The sequence below is a fragment of the Lathamus discolor genome, chromosome 5 (assembly GCF_037157495.1).
Source record: "Lathamus discolor isolate bLatDis1 chromosome 5, bLatDis1.hap1, whole genome shotgun sequence".
NCBI classification, from domain to species: domain Eukaryota; kingdom Metazoa; phylum Chordata; class Aves; order Psittaciformes; family Psittacidae; genus Lathamus; species Lathamus discolor.
This window is the reverse complement of record NC_088888.1, coordinates 90,167,743-90,187,913: the sequence shown is the minus strand read 5'-3', so window position 1 is coordinate 90,187,913 and position 20,171 is coordinate 90,167,743. Positions and strand designations below refer to the sequence as shown.

Below are 20,171 nucleotides of genomic sequence, written 5' to 3'. Positions count from 1 at the left end.
CATTACTTGGCAGGAACATTCAATGAAAGCCATTAACTGGCTTTACTATAATAAAGCAGGATTATAGTATTTAGGGCTGGCCTGGGTTACTGTAAAGACAGTGATGTGGTTAGATGACTGGATCCAGATCCTACTTAGCAGGGGTTTTGGCATCCTATAGTATCCTGTTGCAAGAGGATATTAGGGGCAGCTGGCTGCTAAAGAAGGGTGTCATAAAACATGAAATCCTGCAATTTCTTCTAACGTAGAATTAAACTTTTTTTTTTTTTTTTTTTTTTTTTTCCCCCGTGTGATCCTGTATGGGTTTTGCAGGGATTTTGCTATTTATCCCTTCTGAGAGAGATTCTGCAGCATTGCAGTTAGGCTATCTCTTTCCTGTGAACAGAAGTTGAGAAGTCGTTTTATACCACTTCACATCCTTGGAAATACCCATGTGAAAAATGGGCTCATTTTCAGTGTTTTGATCACGTTAGTCTTCTCAGGACATGACGTTTTTATATCTGCTGGGTTACTTTTCAATGGAATTGTCATCATCTGTTCTTTCCTGCTTCATTTTTGGTCTCAGTGTTGTTTTGTCAGAGAACAGGCATGATTAGTTCCTTTCATTGACAAACAATTACTTTATGGTAGCTCAGGATTTGACAACCAGATGCACCTCATGCATGACTGAGCTGTCACTGGGTGGGAAGGGAGCCTGCTCCTTCCCTAGCCTGGGACATACATTCCTGCCAGGTTCCTTGTGCCAGCACTAGTAACCATGTGACAGAACAGTGAATGGATAGAGATTTTGCCTTCCTCCTGCAGTTAATTAAGCAAACACTCAAGTTGACATATGTCGATGTTGGTATTATGAGTGGTCCTAGTCCTGTGACCAGAGCAGTTAAATCTGCATGTAACTCTCTGCAGGATCAGTACCATACATGCTGTGTGTTTTCCTTAGATAGCGTTAGCAATTAAGTGGCCTTTTTTCTGTCCTCATCCTAAAATGCTACTTGGATGCTAACCATCAATTCTGGCTTTGAAAGAATTACAGGACTGGGTCAGTATTGTATATGGGTGATTGAGTGTTAATGCAAAAAAGAGCTGGCTGGGTCCTTTGTTCTGCAATGCATGTTTGGTACTTTCTAGTTTTTTATTCCTCATCAGTGAGGATAGTAGGAATTCACAATTGGTTAAGTCAGTTTATTTAATGCAAATCAAGCTAAAATAAAATAAAAAATCCAGTAGTTCCACAGATTTTGCACTCTGTGGCAGGAAGAAAGATGTGTGACATAAATGCTTTTCAGGTGCAGGGTTTCATGAGCTGCCATTGCTATGCCTCTGGCTAAACCAGACAGGTGGACAGCCATTTTTAGTTCACTTAGGAACACCCCAGAAACCACAGCCTTTCCACACAAATCCACATAAGTTGGACAAGCAGTTTCCATGCTCTTGTGTTGTCTGTCACAGCATGGTTTGCATTAATTAATAGTATTGAAGTAACCTTACATGTGCACATTCACAGATTAGCACAAGCTGTTTGTTGTTTTTCTGGACCCTGATTCCTCCAGAAGTATTTTGAGAAGTAGAGTAAGTTTTGCATATGGATCTCAAACTGCTGGAAGCCTCCTGGATTCCTGAATCATTTCAGCCCTGTCAGAGATCTGCGGTATTTTTTTCCCTTTTTCTTTTCTTTCCTTTTTCTTTTTTTTTTTTTTTTTCCTTGGAAGCAGCTCTGCTTTCCTCTCTCTCTCTTGTAAGTAGATTGGAAGAACAGGCCCTAAGCTCTGGAGATAAGCTATTATTTCTGCGACCCATATTTTGAAGTGTTAGACAGGAAGAACCAAAAGCCAACCCTTTGCTATAGGAACAGCGTGCGAATGACAGATGTTCTGATTCTGTCAGTCAAAGACAAATCTTTTCATGGTAGAGCTCTTTTCTTATCCTGTAGCTTTCTTTCAACTCTCTTTTACTGCAGCTCCCTGCATTGCCTCAGTTAAAAAAAAAAAAGCTACACGTACACATACACATTTGATTGTACAGTTGTGGTGGGTTGACCCTGGCTCTATGCCACATGCCCACCAAAGCTGCTCTATCACTCTCACAGGGGAAAGAAAAAGGCTCGTGGGTTGAGATAAGGACAGGGACAGATCACTCGCCAATTACCATCATGAGCAAAACACACTTGGGGAAATAAATGTAATTTATTACTAATGAAATCAGGGTAGGATAATGAGAAATCTAAAAACACCTTCCCCCCACCCGCTCTGCTTCGTATGCGCAACTTCACTCAGTTTTCTCTACCTTCCCCCAAGTGGTGCAGGGGGTTGGGGTCAGTTTATCACACACTTGTTTCTGCTGTTCCTTTCCTCCTCAAAGGAAGGACACTTCACTGTCTTTCCCTGCTCCAGCCTGGTGTCCCTCCCACAGGAGACAGTCCTCCAGAATTCCTCCAACAGACTGCAGTTCTTCACGAACTGCTCTGGTGTGGGTCCCTTCCATAGGGTGCAGTCCTGCAGGAACAGACTTCTCCAGCATGGGTTCCTCTTTCCACTGGGCCACAGGACCTGCCAGGAGCCTGCTCCAGTGGGGACTTCCCCAGGGGTCACAGCCCTGCTCTGCATGGGGTCCTCCTACAGAGGTGTTAATTACTGTTGCTGATGGGCTTGGTCTTGGTCAGTGGTGGATCCATCTTGCAGCCAGCTGGCATTTGCTCTGTCAAACACAGGAGAAGCTTATAGCAGCTTCTCACAGAAGCCACCCCTGTAGCCTGTTGCTACCAAAACCTTACCATGCAAACCCAGTACATCACTGTAGGAAATCCAGATGCTCATAAAGTTAATGGGAATTTTCCCTTGATGGCAATGGGGATGGGATTTAAAGTGATGTCAAACTCTGGCTTTATCAAAAAGCTCTGTGAAACTTAGTTGGAAATTTCTAGGTGCAGGCTACTAGCACAAGCCTCATTCTCTCCAAAGCCATGGAAGTGGGCAGTACACAGATAACTTCTTGATTAGTAACAACTGATAATAAGAGTTCTGAAGGAGTTTGGTTTTCACAGTAGATACAGAAACAGTAAAGTAAATGTCACTTGAGTGTATTGCTTTTGTGAGGTTTACAGTTAGTGCCATGTGTCCCAAGAAATTTTACACTGTGATATAGGAAACAGAGGATGAAGACTGTTCATATGTATTCATATGATAAAATTCATTGGCGCTGCTTGTCATTGGTTAGGATGAGGTCTATACCACTCATTCTTTGTGATGGAAGACTAGAAGTCCTTCATGATGGGCAACAGAGTTGTCTATGAGATTTTTATCCCAATGCCTGGACAGTGTCCCTGCCAAGACATTTTGGCGCCTTATGGGAAATAAATGCTTCTATTGCATGCCCAAAGTCAGGCAGCTTTTCAGAGCACAGTAGCTGAAAAGCTTCAATATCTGCTTTTGGGAAATGTTGATGTGTAACTAAAATCTCTCCCTAGTCAGAAGAAACCATAAATTTATGGTTAAAACATCAGAACTTCAAAATGGTCAAGAACCACAAACTAGGACCCCTGAATCTGTGCTCCTCACACCTCCCAAATCATAACCATAAACCCAAACATCTCTTTGCTTCACATCCTGATTGAAACATCTTAGTTCTTACTCCAGGTCCCGACTGGGTTCAGCTCTGCCCAGATTGCTACCTAATAAACGCAAGAATAGTGCTGTGACTATTGCACATGATGTCAATTCAACTGCATGAAATAACAAGTCTTTATCCCGTAGCACTTGAAAAGGGCATGTTTGAATCATAGGTTAGTCAGCCACACTACAGTCTTTACTTCTCCTATGTCGGGAAGTCCAAAAGCAGATGGGATGGTCTTGAGGTAGCTGTGATCATTATCACCATTCACGACTGTGCTGCTAGTCGGTATGTCTCTTCAGAAAAAGTATTGACCATTTTGGTAAAACAGAATGCTGCCAAGTCAGCAGATATAAAAGTGTAGAAGACAAAGAAGTGAAGTCCAAAGTGAAAGGCAGCATGTATATTTTGTCAGGGTATCCAGGATGATGCATTTGACACTTGGTTTTCCATCAAGATCCTTTGCCAAACCAGAGAAACCATATAGTTGTGAGACAGATGATTTGAGCAGAACAATGCTTTGACTTAATTCAGCCAGAAGTTATTGGCTTGGTACAAGAGTAAAATTCTTTGGCTTGTTCTTGCAGGAATAAGATTAGCTAACCAGGCAGTCTTTTCTGTCCTTTAATTTCAGGAATCTGAACTGTTACCTATCTGCCTTGCTAAGAAAAAAAAAATATATATTGCCAGAGGTATTAAATTGCTTGCACTGATTTCTAGAAGTAAAAGTCTCAAAATCAGTGCAGCCAGAAAGTCTTTGCCTGAACACCCAGACTTAGCATATGACATTCATACTATAGTAAAAAAAAAATGTGTCCAATGCAGGTGTCAGGCCATAGAAATGAGTATTTTAATAGAAACCCATTTTATTTCTATCTTTGAATGACCAGCAACTGTTGCCTTCTAGCAACGTAAATAACATCCATTACAGCCAATTTTCTCTTCTTCCCCTGTTCTGATGACCACATGTTGCCTTATATTTTGTTAAGCCCCTAGATACATAGCTGTTGTGCTGCTAAAAGCATTCCCATTGCTTGGTAAGATCTGTGCTGACAGCCTATAGGTACTTCTGGTAGTAAAGTCTTGCCACAGAAGTACCTATGACTCTAGCATGTGTGTCTACTCTGAGATCAGCGAAAGCATTTTTCAGTCCTAGCAAAAGCCAGAATGGCTTGGATCTCCAGACAGTGTAACTGAGCCGTGTCCCACCCAAAACAGTGGGGAAGTACGGAAGTTGCTTTTCATCAGGGAACAGAACCCAGGATACTTCTTTCTCTCTCTCGGTAACTACTTTTTTTCTTATTTCTTTGGAAAGTAATACAGCTTCAGTCTGAAGGACAGTAATCCTTCTTTCACTGTCTTGATGGTTTGTGCACTCAGTTGACATTTGAGGCTTTTAATCCTTTCAAATGAAGGAGCAGCATCAGGTTTCTCATGGGGCATGGTCAGAGCTCTAACCATTGTAGAGAAAGGTGAAGTAACAGCAAGAGTCAGTACTGCTATCTTTTAAAATAATTTAGGTTTATTTTGGAGAGGATTCTTGGCTGAAGTATTCAGAGCAAGAACTGACACCTCCTGACCACAAAAGGTAAACATTTCATCACCATAGTCTTTGGTGTTTTTCTACTTGGTAGTTCTTGTATGCCATTATTTGAAGATGCTAACCAATTGGCATCTAACTGTACCCACACAATGCATAAGGGTACAGAACCTGTCCATGTGTTCCAGATTCCATTCCAGGAGCTGGTTACAGGTAGATCAGCAGTACTTTACTGCTCAGACACACAACATCTGTCTCTGCCCTTGCAGGAGAACTGGGAAGTGCGTCCCACTCACCTCTGGGATCAGTTCTGTGTAGGAATATGGCCCCATGTCTCTCCACATTGACCTGGTTTCCATGAAATAATAAATAAAAGAAGTCAAACTGCCATGAGTAATAGTTAGCAGTTAGAGGCCTAACAGGAAACTCTACCAGCAGCATTTATGCCACAGCAGAAAGAAGTCTGTGCAAGCTAAATCTTTTCCTCCTTTCAGATTAGGGCTGTCATGCTGGAGTTTTTCCTCGCTATCTGATCTGGCTGTCCTAGGTCTTATATTTCTGTTGCATTACCATCTGCTGGATAGAACTTCTCTCAAAGTCATTCTTTGCCATGCTTACCATTGCAGCATGTCTCTCCGTCTTTGAAACCAGTCCAAAGTCTGTGTAGAGATGATGTCTGCAGAAACCTGGAACTGTTTTGTAAATCTAACTACATGTAGTGTAATTTCTAGCTGCAGCTAGAATGACTGTAAACCTTAAGTTTGAAAAAGTATCTGGGCAAAGAAACAATATATGATCTCCAAAAATGAGAAAGGTGCCATTCACTGTGTATCTGAAGGACCTCTGCCTTTCTAAGCATTGTTTACTTAATTCATCAAGAAATGAATAAGCCTGTTCAGTCTTTAAAAGTGGGGCTTTCTCTTGTGTACCTGATTCCAAGTTTGCCTGGGAAAAGATGTGATTTAATTATTCTTTCTTCTAGAAGTTTTCCTTTTGCTTTCTTTTCCTAGGCATAATGTTGGCTTTCCTTTGAAATCTATTGTTTTCTTAAGTTCTGTCTTTCTCAAGCTCAATGGTGACATACTTTGGCAGATTTCTGGTGCTTTGAGCTCTTTAATCTGTATGTCTTTTCCATAATGATATTAAAAGCAAACTCCAGCTTCATCTTAAAGCAAGGAACTTAATTTCCCTCAAATTAATTGGCCCATCTTCTGTATTAAATGCAGTACATAGCAGGTATGTTGCAAGGATGCAGTATGTTCTTGGAGATCAAATGCTCTTCTGGATTACAAAACCAAACCTGACTCTTATATTATTTTCAGAAATCTATCTGAAGAAATCTGCTGGTTTGTTTGGCTTTTTCCTCTCAGTGAATATTCTCATTCTCCTTTATTAGTACCAGCATTGCCAAAGTGTTCTCAGAGACTCTGAACGTGTTTGCAATTATTTATTTGTTGACAACACAGTTTAATGCTGAGAAACATTTCTGCTATAGACATTACAGCAGTCAATTGCACTAAAACTCAAGGCTTTTAATCAGCACAAGCTGATGCTTTGCTTGAGGTCAGTACTCCTGGTGTATGGCAATTTCCAGAATTCAAGGTCAGAAAGGATCACTAGATCAGCTAGTCTGCTCCTGTCAAATTTCATTCCCCCTGGACTCCCAAGTGCCTTCCAGCAAAGCACACACTCCTGGTCTGCTTCATCCCATTAGAATAAGGGTCTTCCCATATCAGATCAAATGTCCTTCTAGTCTAATGTCCTGCCTCTCACTTGGACCATAATCCAGTATTGAAAGAAGTGTATAGCAGAGTAAAAATGTGTGTTTCCTCATGGGATACTACTTCATCTCTGAATATTAATACTCTGACCATTTTCCAGTTCAGGATCCTACTAAGATGGACACAGTTTTAGAGTTTAGCAATTATTTCAGCACTTAAATAGATTGTCTTCCTCGAGCCCTTTCCTCACTTTCTCATTAGTTAATGTAGATTTCAGTGACCACAATATGCTATGGTAGGGTGTGTTTTTTTTTTTTCCTTGGTACCTCAGTAGTGTAAATATTTTGCTTTGTTTGCGCTACACTTCTCCCCCTTTGTTTGTTTAGGGCTTTCTCCATTAGCCTAAGCAATCCATTAGTATGCAGAATTTTCATGTGCCTACACTTGTGCACTGTCATCAAGTCACAGGGCAAACATACCAACCCTGAAGAAGTGTCAGCACTGCATTTCTCAGGCTTACTAAGGCTTGCTCTACCTGTTCTCCAAGCTATTAGCACAAGCCACCTTCTCTCCAAAGCCGTGGAACTGTGGCTGTGAGCTGATGCCTAAGTTAGGTGTCATCTTTTTGCTTGGGAGCTGGCTCAGGACTGGTGTACACTGTGTGGAGACAGAGTAAGCTAATGTCTGGTTGCAGAGTGCTGTTGCAAGTCTCTCACTGAAGTGTTTTTCTATAGCTCTTAGATAATTTGGTACTTTTCTCTGTCCTCACAGATTTCAAAATGCTACTACAAAAATGTAGGCCCTGGAACATCCATCCATCTGTAGGTGAAAGGTAACTTTTTCCCAGTATACACATTCAAGGACTGCATCCATCTTTTCAGCTGTAGCATTGTGCTGGTATATTATGCACAGCTGTACACTGTATGTGCACAGCTGTATACAGCGTACACAGCTGTATGTAATGTTAGATGCGTCCTGATATGATGGAAGTAACCAGTCTTTGGTTTATCACAGACACAACCACGTGGTCTCTTATTATCTAGGACTGTAATTAGGGGGTCATGTCTAGAGGTAGCACCAATTCTCCATAAAAAGTTTTATTTTGTGCAGTGTGGTATTGCTGTGCCATTATCTCCTGATCTGTAGTGCATTAGTGATGAAGACATCACGTCAGCCGTGGAGTTTTCCCTGAGGGTATTGTAATTACTCAAAATCTTGTTTATGACTGTTCTTTTTTTGTTAGTATTTCTTTCTTCTAAGAGATATTGGAGAGGACTTGCACTTAACCTTTGCCACACTTGCTTCTGTGGGAGTGTTACTTCCTTTTTGGTGTATGAACTCCTGAGAGACACTGCTCCTCCCTAACTACTTGCGAAGAGTCTAAACTGGAAGGAACTCAAAAGGATAGCTTCCTTTTTAGAGATTGTTTGTCTCTATGGATATTACTCTTAAGAAACATTTTCTCTGATCATAATGACTGCTTAGAACGTGTATATTTTTAGTTTAGATTTGCTAACTGTAATACTGATTTCAGCAGGCTTTTGATAATATTTTTATTATGACTTACTTCCTCTCTCTCTTCCTCCCTGTCCAGACACACACAGACTTTTCTTCCTCTGAGTTTCTGATGAAAAACTGCTGCCCACATGTTTCTTTTATGGTCTTTAATCATAAACTGTATTTCTTAAATGTTTATTTATCTTTATGGTTGTATGAAAATTATGCAGTTAAGAGATAAAAACATTCATGCCTCCATTACATGTGAGAAAACAACAGCACGTTGAGATGTCACAAGGAAGCTGCATAGGCAAGTTAGTATTTGATGCAATGCTACAGAAGACGTACATCCACACTAGGATTGTATTGTAACCCAAACTTTGAGAACCCCTAATTTAAAAAGGGAAAAAAACAAAACAAAAAAAAAAAAAAAAGGAAAGAAATTCATTTCCTGCAATTTTTCTTAAGGTAGGACACTGAAAGACAATTCTTTCTTTCTTTCTTACAAGCAGGAGGTTAATCAAGCAGTCAAGATCTAGAGTTTAAATGCGTAATAGGATGCAAGAATTCAAGTGCTTCAAGCCCTTTCAGAGAAGTCCCATCTCAATGCTCCTCTTTTCTCCAGCGATGAAGGCTATGAAGAGACCATTTCCCCCCACACCCCTCCCCAAATTTCAAAGATCTGTTCAATGGGCAGCATAAAACCAGAATGTATTTATAATTATGCAAACCTCTCTACACTTGACTCTGCCCTCTAGAAGTCTAGAAGACTCAGGACTCAAGGCTGAGCTGGATGTCTTCACACTGGCCAGTTCTACTTCTAACACTCATCTTTCAGTTTTTAAAATAAATACAAGGGATGTTTTCTCTCTTTTGATGATTGTACCTCTTTGGATTACTTAATCATCTCGATCAGATGATGCTCCTATCCCGAGGAAATTCTCTACTGGAATGAAATTTGTCAGTACAAGCTTTTACAAAAAGCATTTCCTGGACTGAGGTGGAGCAGAATGGCATTCTGTCAGTTCTGATGTAGTGTCTCCTGGGGAAGATGGCCTGCTTATGTAAATTTGAGTTACTTATGGTAGGGAAAGAACTACATTTATTAACCCTGGGACTGAGTCAAAGCAGTTTCCATTTGTGAACTGGAGAGCAGTAACCCAATTCCTCCCACATGTGCATATTCCACAGAGAAAGTGGGTCTTGCTAGAGGACAGGGTCAAAGGTTATTGGCACTGCATGAAAAAAAAAAAGAACAATGAAAAACAAGCATTTAATTGGATTTATCAGATCTGCCAAATGAATGCAGTGCCAGGAAACTTTACCTGCAGCTCTTCATTACAGTTCCTCTGTCAGATAAAGGTATGCTGCTTTATCTGTGCTGTTACTTGAGCAATGTCTCACAGCATCTGAGGTTGGGGCCACACGTCCAGGATATTGTAAGTGTGTCACTGCCAAGTCTGTAAATACAGTTCGTGTTTGTTGGCAGTTCTTCTGTCCATTAATATTACATCATCCCTAGACCAAACCCATGATAATGAAAACAGTTTTAGTCCAAGTAATTCAGCTTCTGACTTAAAAGTCCCCAGTATAAAAGGTGACATCAGTCCACAGATTTGCTGTACTCTTAAACAGCTTGCTTCCTTTTCCAGTACCAGTTCTGTTTATGAATTTTTTAAAAAGGTTCTAAAGTCGAGCTTGTTTTAAGCCAAATGAGAACGTTAGGAGCTTAGATTCTTTTGAATCAGCACAGCTATCAAGTATCTTCTGCGATTCTGTATTTTTGAGTGTTCTGTGTCACCAGAACAGCACTACAACTCTTTGATCTCTGTAGATAAGAAACAAATGAAGGAGTTCAGTACTGTATTTCCATCAACCTCTCTCAGCTTCTTCCTGTTTTATACTAAATCCGTGACCTTTTAACTCAGATCAGCCATGTTGCTCAATAATGGGAAGGTTCTACAATTCTCTGAATTGGTTTTTCAGCTTCATCGTTGTGTAATTCCTGCGCTTTGTTTTCAGCTAGACAAAGGTTCTGAGATTGCTGGAGCAGTCATTGCTCTGTCATTGACAAAGTCCTCCAAACCCTCTTTTATCTTTTCTAAGTCTTCAAGCTTCCCCATAGAGTTCCTTATTGCCTAAATTGCATGCAATGCTTTGATTCGAGTCTTTCTCATACTCAACATGAATTTCAACATACTCTTGCTAGTTAGCTTTAAATATACCAGAAGATAATATTCTTCAGAATTCTGCTGCTTGCCATTAGCAAGCAGTACCATCAGTCCTTCCTCCTTGTGATTCCTCAAGAGGATGTTAACACAGGTGTTTGTAAAGACTAACTATGTTGGGTGGCAAACTTCTTAATAACATTTCAGTGTCGAGGCAAAGAAAGATGTCTAAGCCCAGCAGACATCTGAATATGGGAAAAGGTGTGATTAGTGTGTCTGAGAAGGCTCTCACCTTTTTTATTTTCATTAGCCAAGAAAGTTGAAAAGATCACTTGTTCTGGATGCTGGTTTTAACAACTTTGGTATCTAATTGGTGATTTTCTTTCAAGACAGTGCAGGAAATACATTTCACCATTTGGAGATACTGTTGGATTACAGCTACTGGTTTTGACTTCTTACATTTAGTCACCTGTACTTTTTATTTTTGGTAGCATTCTCTTTCATTCTTACTTGTTTCTCTTGTAAAATCAAGCAGCAGAGCTGAGAGCTTGGCACTATCTGAAACTGCTCCTTCCTTCTTGTAAAGGGGGTACATAAGTAGGAGAAGTCAGAAGTGGTCTCAGAAATGAGGGATGTCTGAATCCAGGAAAGATAGTGAGAGCAATGGGGGAAAGTCTATTAGCACTCTTTGCATGTTCGTAATTGAGGGCAGGCTCTCCAGAGCTGTAGAAGGGTAAGGACTGAGTATCAGGGTACTCAGCCCAAGAAAGAGCAGAGGTGATGTAAAATGTTTCAATTGCTTTTGTTACAAGTGATATATTGATAGCAATTTTCTTAATATAACAGGACATCAGAGCAACACCACATCATTCTAGGTGTTTTTCTAACCATCTCTATTTGACCTTTGTCATTTTGCCACTGTCAGTTACAGTAGCAGCTCTTGAACAAAGCTAGATCATCAGGGCTCTGGAAGGCCTGGAGCAGAAAGCAGATTAATCTCAATGGCTGCAGCATAATATATCAGAATTAAAATGACTACATAGTGAATTCAGTACTGTGTAGACTTACTGAAAACCAAAATCACATCAACAGGGATGTTGCCCCATTTAAAGTATTAATGAATCAATATATCTTCCACAGACATGCTGTTAAAGCTACAGAAAAGTCAGCAAAACCTAACCTGCTGAGTTTTGGTTTGGACCTCAGAAAATATGCCACTAAGGCTTTCCAAAGTTCATAAAATGTCACAGAAAGTTCCAGAATGCCAGTTTTTAAAACACCTGGATGAGAAATACAAGGTTTGTGAAATCTACTAATTCAAGTAAAGAGTTTCCAAATGCTGTTGAAACCTTGTTATGGTTTCCAGGGCTCTAATATCCAGAAATCAAACCTCAGTATTGATTCATTGTTTAACTGAATGTGATCAAATGTAGTAGGAAGTCCTTCACAGGGCAAGTGCAAAAAATAAAAACCCGTAAGAAGAAAACAGATCCTGTCATTTAAGTGATGTTTGCTTATGCAAGTATGGGCTTCTAGGTTTTATGTCAATGTCACGAGTGTCCTGACAATGTCACCTACCAATTATGCTTTCATTAAGAAAAATCAGAAAGTTAGATTTTCCTAATATTAATTTAATAGGGTAAATAAATCCTCACTGCTGAAAGGAATTCACAAGGTGTATTTTACATAGAAACGAGTGTTCCTTGAGGACTGTGAAAAACCTGTCAACAGGGATCTTAATGAAAATTAGTAACCTCCCTTAAAAAAGAAATCAGAGCTGCAGATACTTATTAAATGAAATTAAGTACAATTTGACAATTTTCATGCATCATTCATACAAACTTAAACCGAGCCTGGGAAAATTGTAAACAAACAATGAGGCAAACAAACAGCACTTTGTGAAACTCTAAAAGCTACATTTGTGAAAAGGTGCTACAACTGGGTGGTGATTGTGTTGACAGGGACTAACCTACTTGCAGTCATGCCCTGTAGCCTGCCATTTTCCCAGAAGAAACTTCATGTTCTAATTATCTATTGTAATTTTTGTTCACTTCTACTTTTTATTAACAGAAATCTTTCAGACATGAACCAGTCCCTATGAAGTCTGATTTACATGTCGCTAATGCATTACAGCTACATACACTGTTACATACAGGCCAGATTGCTTTTGTCATGACAACACAAAAAACCTTTTGATGTGTTTTGTAAACAGTTTGAACCTATTAGCATACTCTGGTCACTTTAAGATAGTGTAGATATCCTGTTAAAAGAAACATGGCTCTAATAGTCCCAAACTTCTGAGTGAGCTGAGAATCTATCAAGTTTAAAACTAATCAGCTGTTTTTACACTTTCTTTTAAACAGGGGGAATGCATATGAGGAGCGGTGATACGAAGAAACCTTCACAAAGGTCATGTAAAGAAAAACTTGGCTAGTGGGGAATCTCCTTCCAGAGTAGATTGCAGCCACTGCCTTCCACTGAAGTAGCTGCACAAGGTGAATAAATTACGACGGTACTCCTAAGTACCTGACTTTAAAGGATGTTTTTCCTCATTGACCAGCGCGGCGTAGGGACCAGTTCGATGAAAAGGATGCAGTGTGTACAAACTGCTTCACATTTTTCCATAGCAACAGGAAAACGAGAATTGCTTTTCAGGCTGTTGGGGTGCTCATCGGGGCGATATTCCGCCCCCCCCTCCCCGAAAGAGGCCGTGTTTTAGGGGGGTGAGCTAGTGCAGTTAGCCCCGGGCAGCGGGAGGCGGCAGAGCCGCAGGACGGATCCTCCAGGGAAAGGAGAAACGCGGGTTTAGCCCCGGAAACCAGGCGCAGCCCCGCCTGCGAGAGCGGCGGCTCTGCGTTAAGCCGGAGTAGCGGGGAGGCGGGCTGGGCGGCGGGAAGCTAAGCGCTCTCCGGTTTCCCCGCAGGTGATGGCCGCCCCGCTGCGGCCCGGAGCCCTCTGCACGGGCGCGGCGCGGAGCCAGCACAGCTAGCGCGTATCCATGGAGGGCAGCGGTGCCGCGGAGGAGGAGGACAGCGGTGCCGGGCCTGGCGCCCCACCGCCCCCGCCGCCTCCCACCCCGGCCGCCCCCTGCGGCTTCAGCTCCTCCCTCTGCTTCAGCGCCACCGCAGCCGAGCCGCAGCCGCCCGCTGCTGGGGGCCGGGTGGTGGAGAGCCAGTGGGAGATCAACAACGCCGCCTGCCAGCAGGAGGGGGAGGAAGAGGAGGCGGTAGGGACGCTGGACCGACCGGCGGAGGAGCCCGATCTGGTCATCGAGGTCTCGGGGCGTCGCATCCGGGCGCACAAGTCCGTGCTGGCGGCCAAGAGTGACTACTTTCGTGCCCGCGCCTCGCGGGATGTCCTGCGTGTGAAGGGAGTGAGCTACGGTGCGCTGCGGCTCCTCATCGACTATGTGTACACGGCCCGCATGGGCGAGGTGCGGCACGACAACCTAGCCGAGGTTGTGAGTGGCGCCCGTGTCCTCCAGATGCCCTGTGCCCTGCATTGTGCCGCTGAGGCCATGCGTGCTCAGCTCCGCCTCAGCAACTGTTACCAGCTCCTCTGCCTGGCCAAGAAGCAGCGGCTGGCGGAGCTGCGGGAAGCTGCCTACCGCTTCATGAGCGATCACTATCTGGAGGTGCTTCGGGAGCCCAGTGTCTACGGCCGTCTCAGTGGCACTGAGCGGGACCTTATCCTGCAGCGGCGCATGGAGGCTGGCCGGCCCTGCTTGCTGGTGGCTGAGGTCAGCGATGCTTTCGAGCGGCCAGGTGGTAGCAGCCGGCCACAAAGCCGGGAGAGCAGCCGGCCACAGAGCCCCTCCTCCGTGGTGTCACTGGAGGAGAGTGGCTCCCTCATCCACTGCTACCAGGAGGCCAGTGGCGAGTGGAGGGTGCTGACGCGCCTGCCTGAGGAGGCCAATGCTAAGGGCTGCGCCATGTGTGTCCTCCACAACTACCTCTTCCTAGCAGGGGGCATCATGGCAGGGCCAGGAGGTGGTGAGTCCCGGGCCCGCCTTTCTGACAAGGTCTTCTGCTACAACCCCCTAACTGATACCTGGAACCAGGTGCGGCCACTGGCTCAGCCCCGCTCACAGCTCAAGCTGCTGGCCCTGGACGGTTACCTCTATGCCGTGGGGGGTGAGTGCCTCTTCACCGTGGAGAGGTATGACCCACGGGCAGACCGCTGGAGCCCTGTGGCACCCCTGCCCAAGGGTGCCTTTGCCGTGGCTCATGAGGCCACCACCTGCAACGGGGAGATCTATGTATCAGGAGGCTCCCTGTTCTACCGCCTGCTCAAGTATGACCCCAAACGTGATGAGTGGCAGGAGTGCCCTTACAACAGCAGCCGCCGGCGCTCTGCTGACATGGTGGCCTTCAAGAGTTTCATCTATCGCTTTGATGTGAGCAGTGGCCGTGGTGGGGAGCAGGGCCCAGGTGGTGGGAGTAGTGGTGGTGTTGAAGTTTTCCGGTACAATACAGTGGCCAAGCGCTGGAGCCAGTGTGCCAGCCTGCGGCCCAGTGGTGGCCCCATCCAGCCCTTCCGCTGTGCCCCCTTGGGCAACACCATCTACTGTGTCAACCGGACCGGCACCCTTCGCTTCAAGCTAGCCCAGGATGGTGAGGTGGAAGCAGATGGCGGGCTCAAGGGCACCTTCGATGGAGAGCTTCTTAAAGCTCCGTTGGATGCCAAGGGTGTCCTCCTACCCTTTGTGCTCACCCTCCCTGAGAGGCTGGACAAAACAGGGGACCAGGAGGGCTCCCTCCCACTGTGAGGTGGCCAGCCTGGCTCTGGCTTCCCGAGTGGGGAGCAGGATTGCAGCTGTGGGGGAGCACAAACCCCCCTGCAGAGGGGACCCTCTCTGCCATTTGCAGAGAGAGGGGGCTCCCCCTTTCTTCCTCTCTGCTCCCAAGATGTCGAACTGGAGCTACTTGGTTGTAAGGCATCTGATGTTTGCTGTGCTTTGTGTGAAAAGCCAAGCACATGAAAGGAGAAGCTGCTATAAAGGATGACCTCTGGGTTATGTTTGTGCCAATTCCAAATCTGAGAAAAAAACCCAACAAAAAAAAACCAGAACTTCTTTACACCTGGATTTCTGAAAGATTCCTGACAACAGTGTCATAATGGGATGTTACAGATAGTATTGGTTGCGTGTTTACACGTAGTTGCAATCTGGGCTGGAGCTTTTTCTGCCATTTGTTTTCCTTCTTTCTGGGATGATAGGGAGGGATAAACACAGCGTAGTTTAGCTGCATTTGTTTTTAGGTTAAACCAACTATTTCCTGTGCTAGAAAAGTATAGGAAGAACATCTCTATCACAGCCTTTCATTTCTGGTGCAATAGAGGATTTAAGGAAGATGTGACACTGTGTGGTCCCAGGAATTTCAACCACAAATGATTTAACAGATACCAGACTTAAAGTTTTAAGTAACACAAATGTGTGCCACATGTTTATATTTGGAATAAACAAAAATGAACAGAAAAAGGCAAGTTACCTTTTTAAAATGTGGCATATCAGATACGAAATGTTGATATGTTCTTTGTTTGAAACAGGCAGTGGTTTCTGTATAGAAAGTCATAATTTTATTACTTTTTTATCAGAGATTTTAAATTATAACAGGAATGAACTGAAGCTGTTCAGACTGCAACTGATTGACATGGCCATGTATGCCACTAGAACTGGGGGAAATACTTTGTACTTCAAGCTGCTCTTTAATTAACTGCAGGTCAAGGAAGATTAACCTAAACCAAATGTAAATTCTTTGAAACTGACTGCAGACAGCTTAAATATTTCACTGTATGTTAAGTATCCTGTGGCAAGAGGCTTTTCCAACTTACTGCAAGACCATCAGAGGAGGACATGGAAAACAGGAATGCGCTACACGTTGATTGTATTGTGCACTAGCATGATGCTATTTCCCTATCTTTTGGTTAAGAGACTGCTTTATTTATTTTGATCCGGTGATTGCTGTAATCAGTAACTCCTTATTAACTACAGTATGTGCGGACAGCATATGCTGTCATTGAGATTCTGAACCACCCAAGAGCGCTGTCTGTGGAGCAGCATTCTAATGAGATGAAACCATATAAAGCTTCTTGCTGCCTGTGGGAAGTGGGAGCATACTTTTTGTCATGTTACTCAGAACTGGAAAAGCATAAACCATCTAAACTGTCTACACAGACAGATTATATTGAAAAGGGCACATGCATTTATTTTATACATTTTATATAAGAAAAAAAATCAATAGGAAAGGCAAATGTTTTATCTTTATGGTAAATCACTGAGAATCCTTTTCTGAAAAAAAAAAAAAAGAACCAATGTTTTTGCTGGTATATTGCTGTATATTCAGCCTGGAACTGGCACGCACTGTGGAAGGGAATTGTTTATATTCAAAGCTGTAGCATAGATCCATATTTTAGAATGACATAGGGACCTTACATCAAAGAAAGCAGATATTTTTATGTTTTATGACAATGTTTCTTTTAAACAGGACATTAGCATTCCTATACATTATTGCTAGTTCCAAATGAAGGCAGCAGGCTCTGTCCTAAGAGGCACCATCTTCACAAAAAAGAATAGTGGAGTTTATAGGTACTTCTTCACTTTCATGTGGGTTTTTTTTTTCTTTTTTTCTCTATCTGTCTTGCATGGGAGTTCAGTGCAGCTGAGCTGGTTAGCCATCGTGTAAAAAACAGTGGTCTACTCCTAAAAGTTCTTAGCCAGGCGAGCCTATTCCCTAGTGGGCTACCTAAAGCATCAGCCAGGTAAGAGTTACAGGCCTGCAGAGTATGACGCTTAACTTAGCCTCAGTACAGGTTGGTGCAGTTCAATTTAATACCATTCACTGAATGATGGACTTAATTCGCAGACAAAAAATCTTGGAAATATTGACTCTAAATTAAATTACAGCATTGTAGCTTGAACAGGAGAGAAAATCCGTGTTTGCCTTCAACATGTTAACTGTGGAAAGTATTTCAAGCCATGTATTGAAACACTTGTGTATGTCTTCAGTTTAACTATGCACCTACTAGTCCAGATTTTGAATTAGCAGAGTCACCAGGAACACACAAGGAAATGTCTGTCTTTCAACACAGTACAATTTCATAGTTCAAAATACTACGTAGTATAAAGTTCTTATACTACAACATAGTGATGAATCAAGCCAGCTGTTGCATTCCTATTAAGCATTTATTAAAATGAGTTTTGGGAAGTCACCATGATTTAAACTGCAAAAAATACGCCACAGAACTATAGAACCATAGAATGGTTTGGGTTGGAAGAGACCTTAAAACTCATCTAGTTCCAGCCCCCTGCCATGGGCTGGGACACATTCCATGACACCAGGTTGCTCAAAGTCCCCTTCAACCTGCATTGAGCGCTGCCAGGGATGAGGCAGCCACACCTTCTCTGGGCAACCTCTGCCAGTGTCTCGCTACCCTCACAGGAAGGAATTTCCTCCTAATATCTAATCTAAATCTCCGCTCTTTTAGACATCTGGGAAGGAATGAGATATATCCTTTCTTCCAGTATTTTTTGCTGTACACCATGAAGAACAAATTTGGAAATAATCTTTGCAGTAATAAACATTCTGCGAACCTGCAGTGGTTAGTATTTTTGCTAGCTCCTGTTATTAGAAAAGGTTGAATCAAGTGCTTACCCACTTTCACTGTTTACACTGTGTAAATGAGGACATAGTCTGGTCTTCATTAGTAGCTGTCTGTCAAACCTGTTTCCTTTGTGTGTTCTCTGCATAATCACAGCCTGATGATTGACAACAGAGGCATGTTGCTAGCCAGATTTCCTACTCTGTGGCCTCTGTTTCCTCCCTTGTGAGCCTGAGGCAGGTTTGCTGAGTTGTTTTTTTCTCCTGCTAACACCAGAATTTAGACATTCAGGCCTTTGAAAACCAACATTGTCTTTCCAGAATTTTTCACAACCACTGTCCCTTTGACATGCAAAGATTCTCTTCTGTCCATACAGAACTGCCCACCTCTGAGTAGTGACCCACCTACCAAGCTACTGCCTCAACTCCTTTGAAACTAGATGGGCCCTGGAAGCTTCTGGTTTAGTATGGTTTTATGGTGCAAGCTAAGGGGCCAGCCCATCGCTCCCTCTCTATCCCCCTATATTGTGTTTGCATATATTTTGCTTTTAAAACAGAGCTATTTTATCTAATAGCCCAAAGGCTACTGTGTTTGCATGGGAACATAAAATCTCAGAAATCATTGAGGTAGGGGAATTCAAACCCTCATCCTCACTGACTGATCTGAAACTAGCTGGAGAGACATAGTCCTCTCTACTGTCTGTCTTGTCCATGAATCTAGTTCCCTTCTCCCACTTTTAATAGGATGTGCAGGAGAGTTTTTCTGCTTCCTCCTTCCTAGGGTACTCCTGTTTTCATGGTCATCTGCCACAGGATGCAGGCTTGAATTACCTCAAGCTGAGTAAGGACTGAACTCAGGCCTCCCACTTCATGTGTGTGTGTTCTTAAATCTAGATGACTAGAAGAGGAGTGTTGGGACCACCTCCTGTGGCTCTTTTTCAGGGATGAACCTCATGCAAATTCTCCAGAAGTGCACATAGGCTTCTGCACAGCAAGTTCTGGGTAGATTGCAGGCTCCAGCTCTTCGGTGGGTAATTCAGGACACATTTAGTACATGTTACTGCAATTGGGCAAGTTTTCTTCTGGGGAAAGCTTTTCCAGGCTCTGTATTCTGGGTTGCCAGTCTGAGCAGAGATGCCAGGCACTGCACTGGGAGGCCAGGCAGGTAATTGGGGTGCTTCTCATGGCTGACACCTTGGTAAAGAGGCACTACAGTGCCTGACATGGAAATGCTGAAAGCCTTCATCACATCTAAAACTAAATCACTGTTTCAACATAGAAACAAGCCATCTTAGCAAATGCTAATAACAAATGGGGCTTTAGTATTTCTATCATAAAAAGAGATCTTAGGTGCAACAAAGGCACATGTACAAATTCTGTTTACACTTGGAAACTAAGTCAAAGGAATAATTGGAAAAAGAATAACCCTATTTGATCAAGACAGGCACTGTTAAGCAACATGGGAAGGATGCTAATCATACCCTATTCGTGAATACAGTTGTGCAGTAGGTGATGTAAATTATGTCCACAAAAAAATGTAAGTAAGTACCTGGTAAAATTTAAAGTGATAAAAGAATAAATTATTCACATGAAAGCTGTAATTCTCCTGTGCCGTTTGATTGGCTCTCAGTGTTGTATTCCTATTATTGCTATTGATGAGGAGTATTGCTTTTCCAGCTTTCCAGGATCCATTCCATTGACTGCTCCATAGCTGTGTTACCATTCGTTATCGCACAGCTTGACAGTGGTACTGGAGTGATTTGCTTTTTGTCTGCACTGACATGTAGTGCTTTCTGCTTGAATGAACCTAGAAGATTTCGACAGAATTGTATCTTTGGGCTTTTGTTTTTCAGTGGCATTGCTCCTGGGAAGCTTAAGAAAGTACAAGAAGGGATATAGTGGTACCTTTGAGCAGTTGTAGTAGCAAGCATTTAATAAATTTGTTTTTTTGTCTGCCATTATTCTGCATACTAGAGTTGCACTGGATTTAACAGAGTATCTCTGTGTAGCTGTTAGGACTATGAGCCTGGGTATTATTGTA

The 20,171-nt window shown here is 42.9% G+C and overlaps 2 protein-coding genes across 2 annotated transcripts in view; both read left to right on the top strand.

Moving 5' to 3' along the window:
* ARHGEF10 (Rho guanine nucleotide exchange factor 10) overlaps positions 1-13,069 on the top strand; it is a 133,215-nt gene extending 120,146 nt beyond the window's left edge. The window contains exon 30 of the transcript XR_010613243.1: positions 12,896-13,069. The gene's annotated coding sequence lies outside the window, so the exon portion shown is untranslated. The remainder of the gene's footprint in view (positions 1-12,895) is intronic.
* On the top strand, positions 12,946-19,731 carry KBTBD11 (kelch repeat and BTB domain containing 11). The gene is made up of 2 exons (XM_065681539.1): positions 12,946-13,027; positions 13,456-19,731. The coding sequence occupies exon 2, from the start codon at positions 13,531-13,533 to the stop codon at positions 15,298-15,300; it is 1,770 nt and encodes a 589-aa protein (XP_065537611.1). The 5' UTR covers positions 12,946-13,027; positions 13,456-13,530; the 3' UTR covers positions 15,301-19,731.
* The last annotated feature ends 440 nt before the right edge of the window (positions 19,732-20,171 follow it).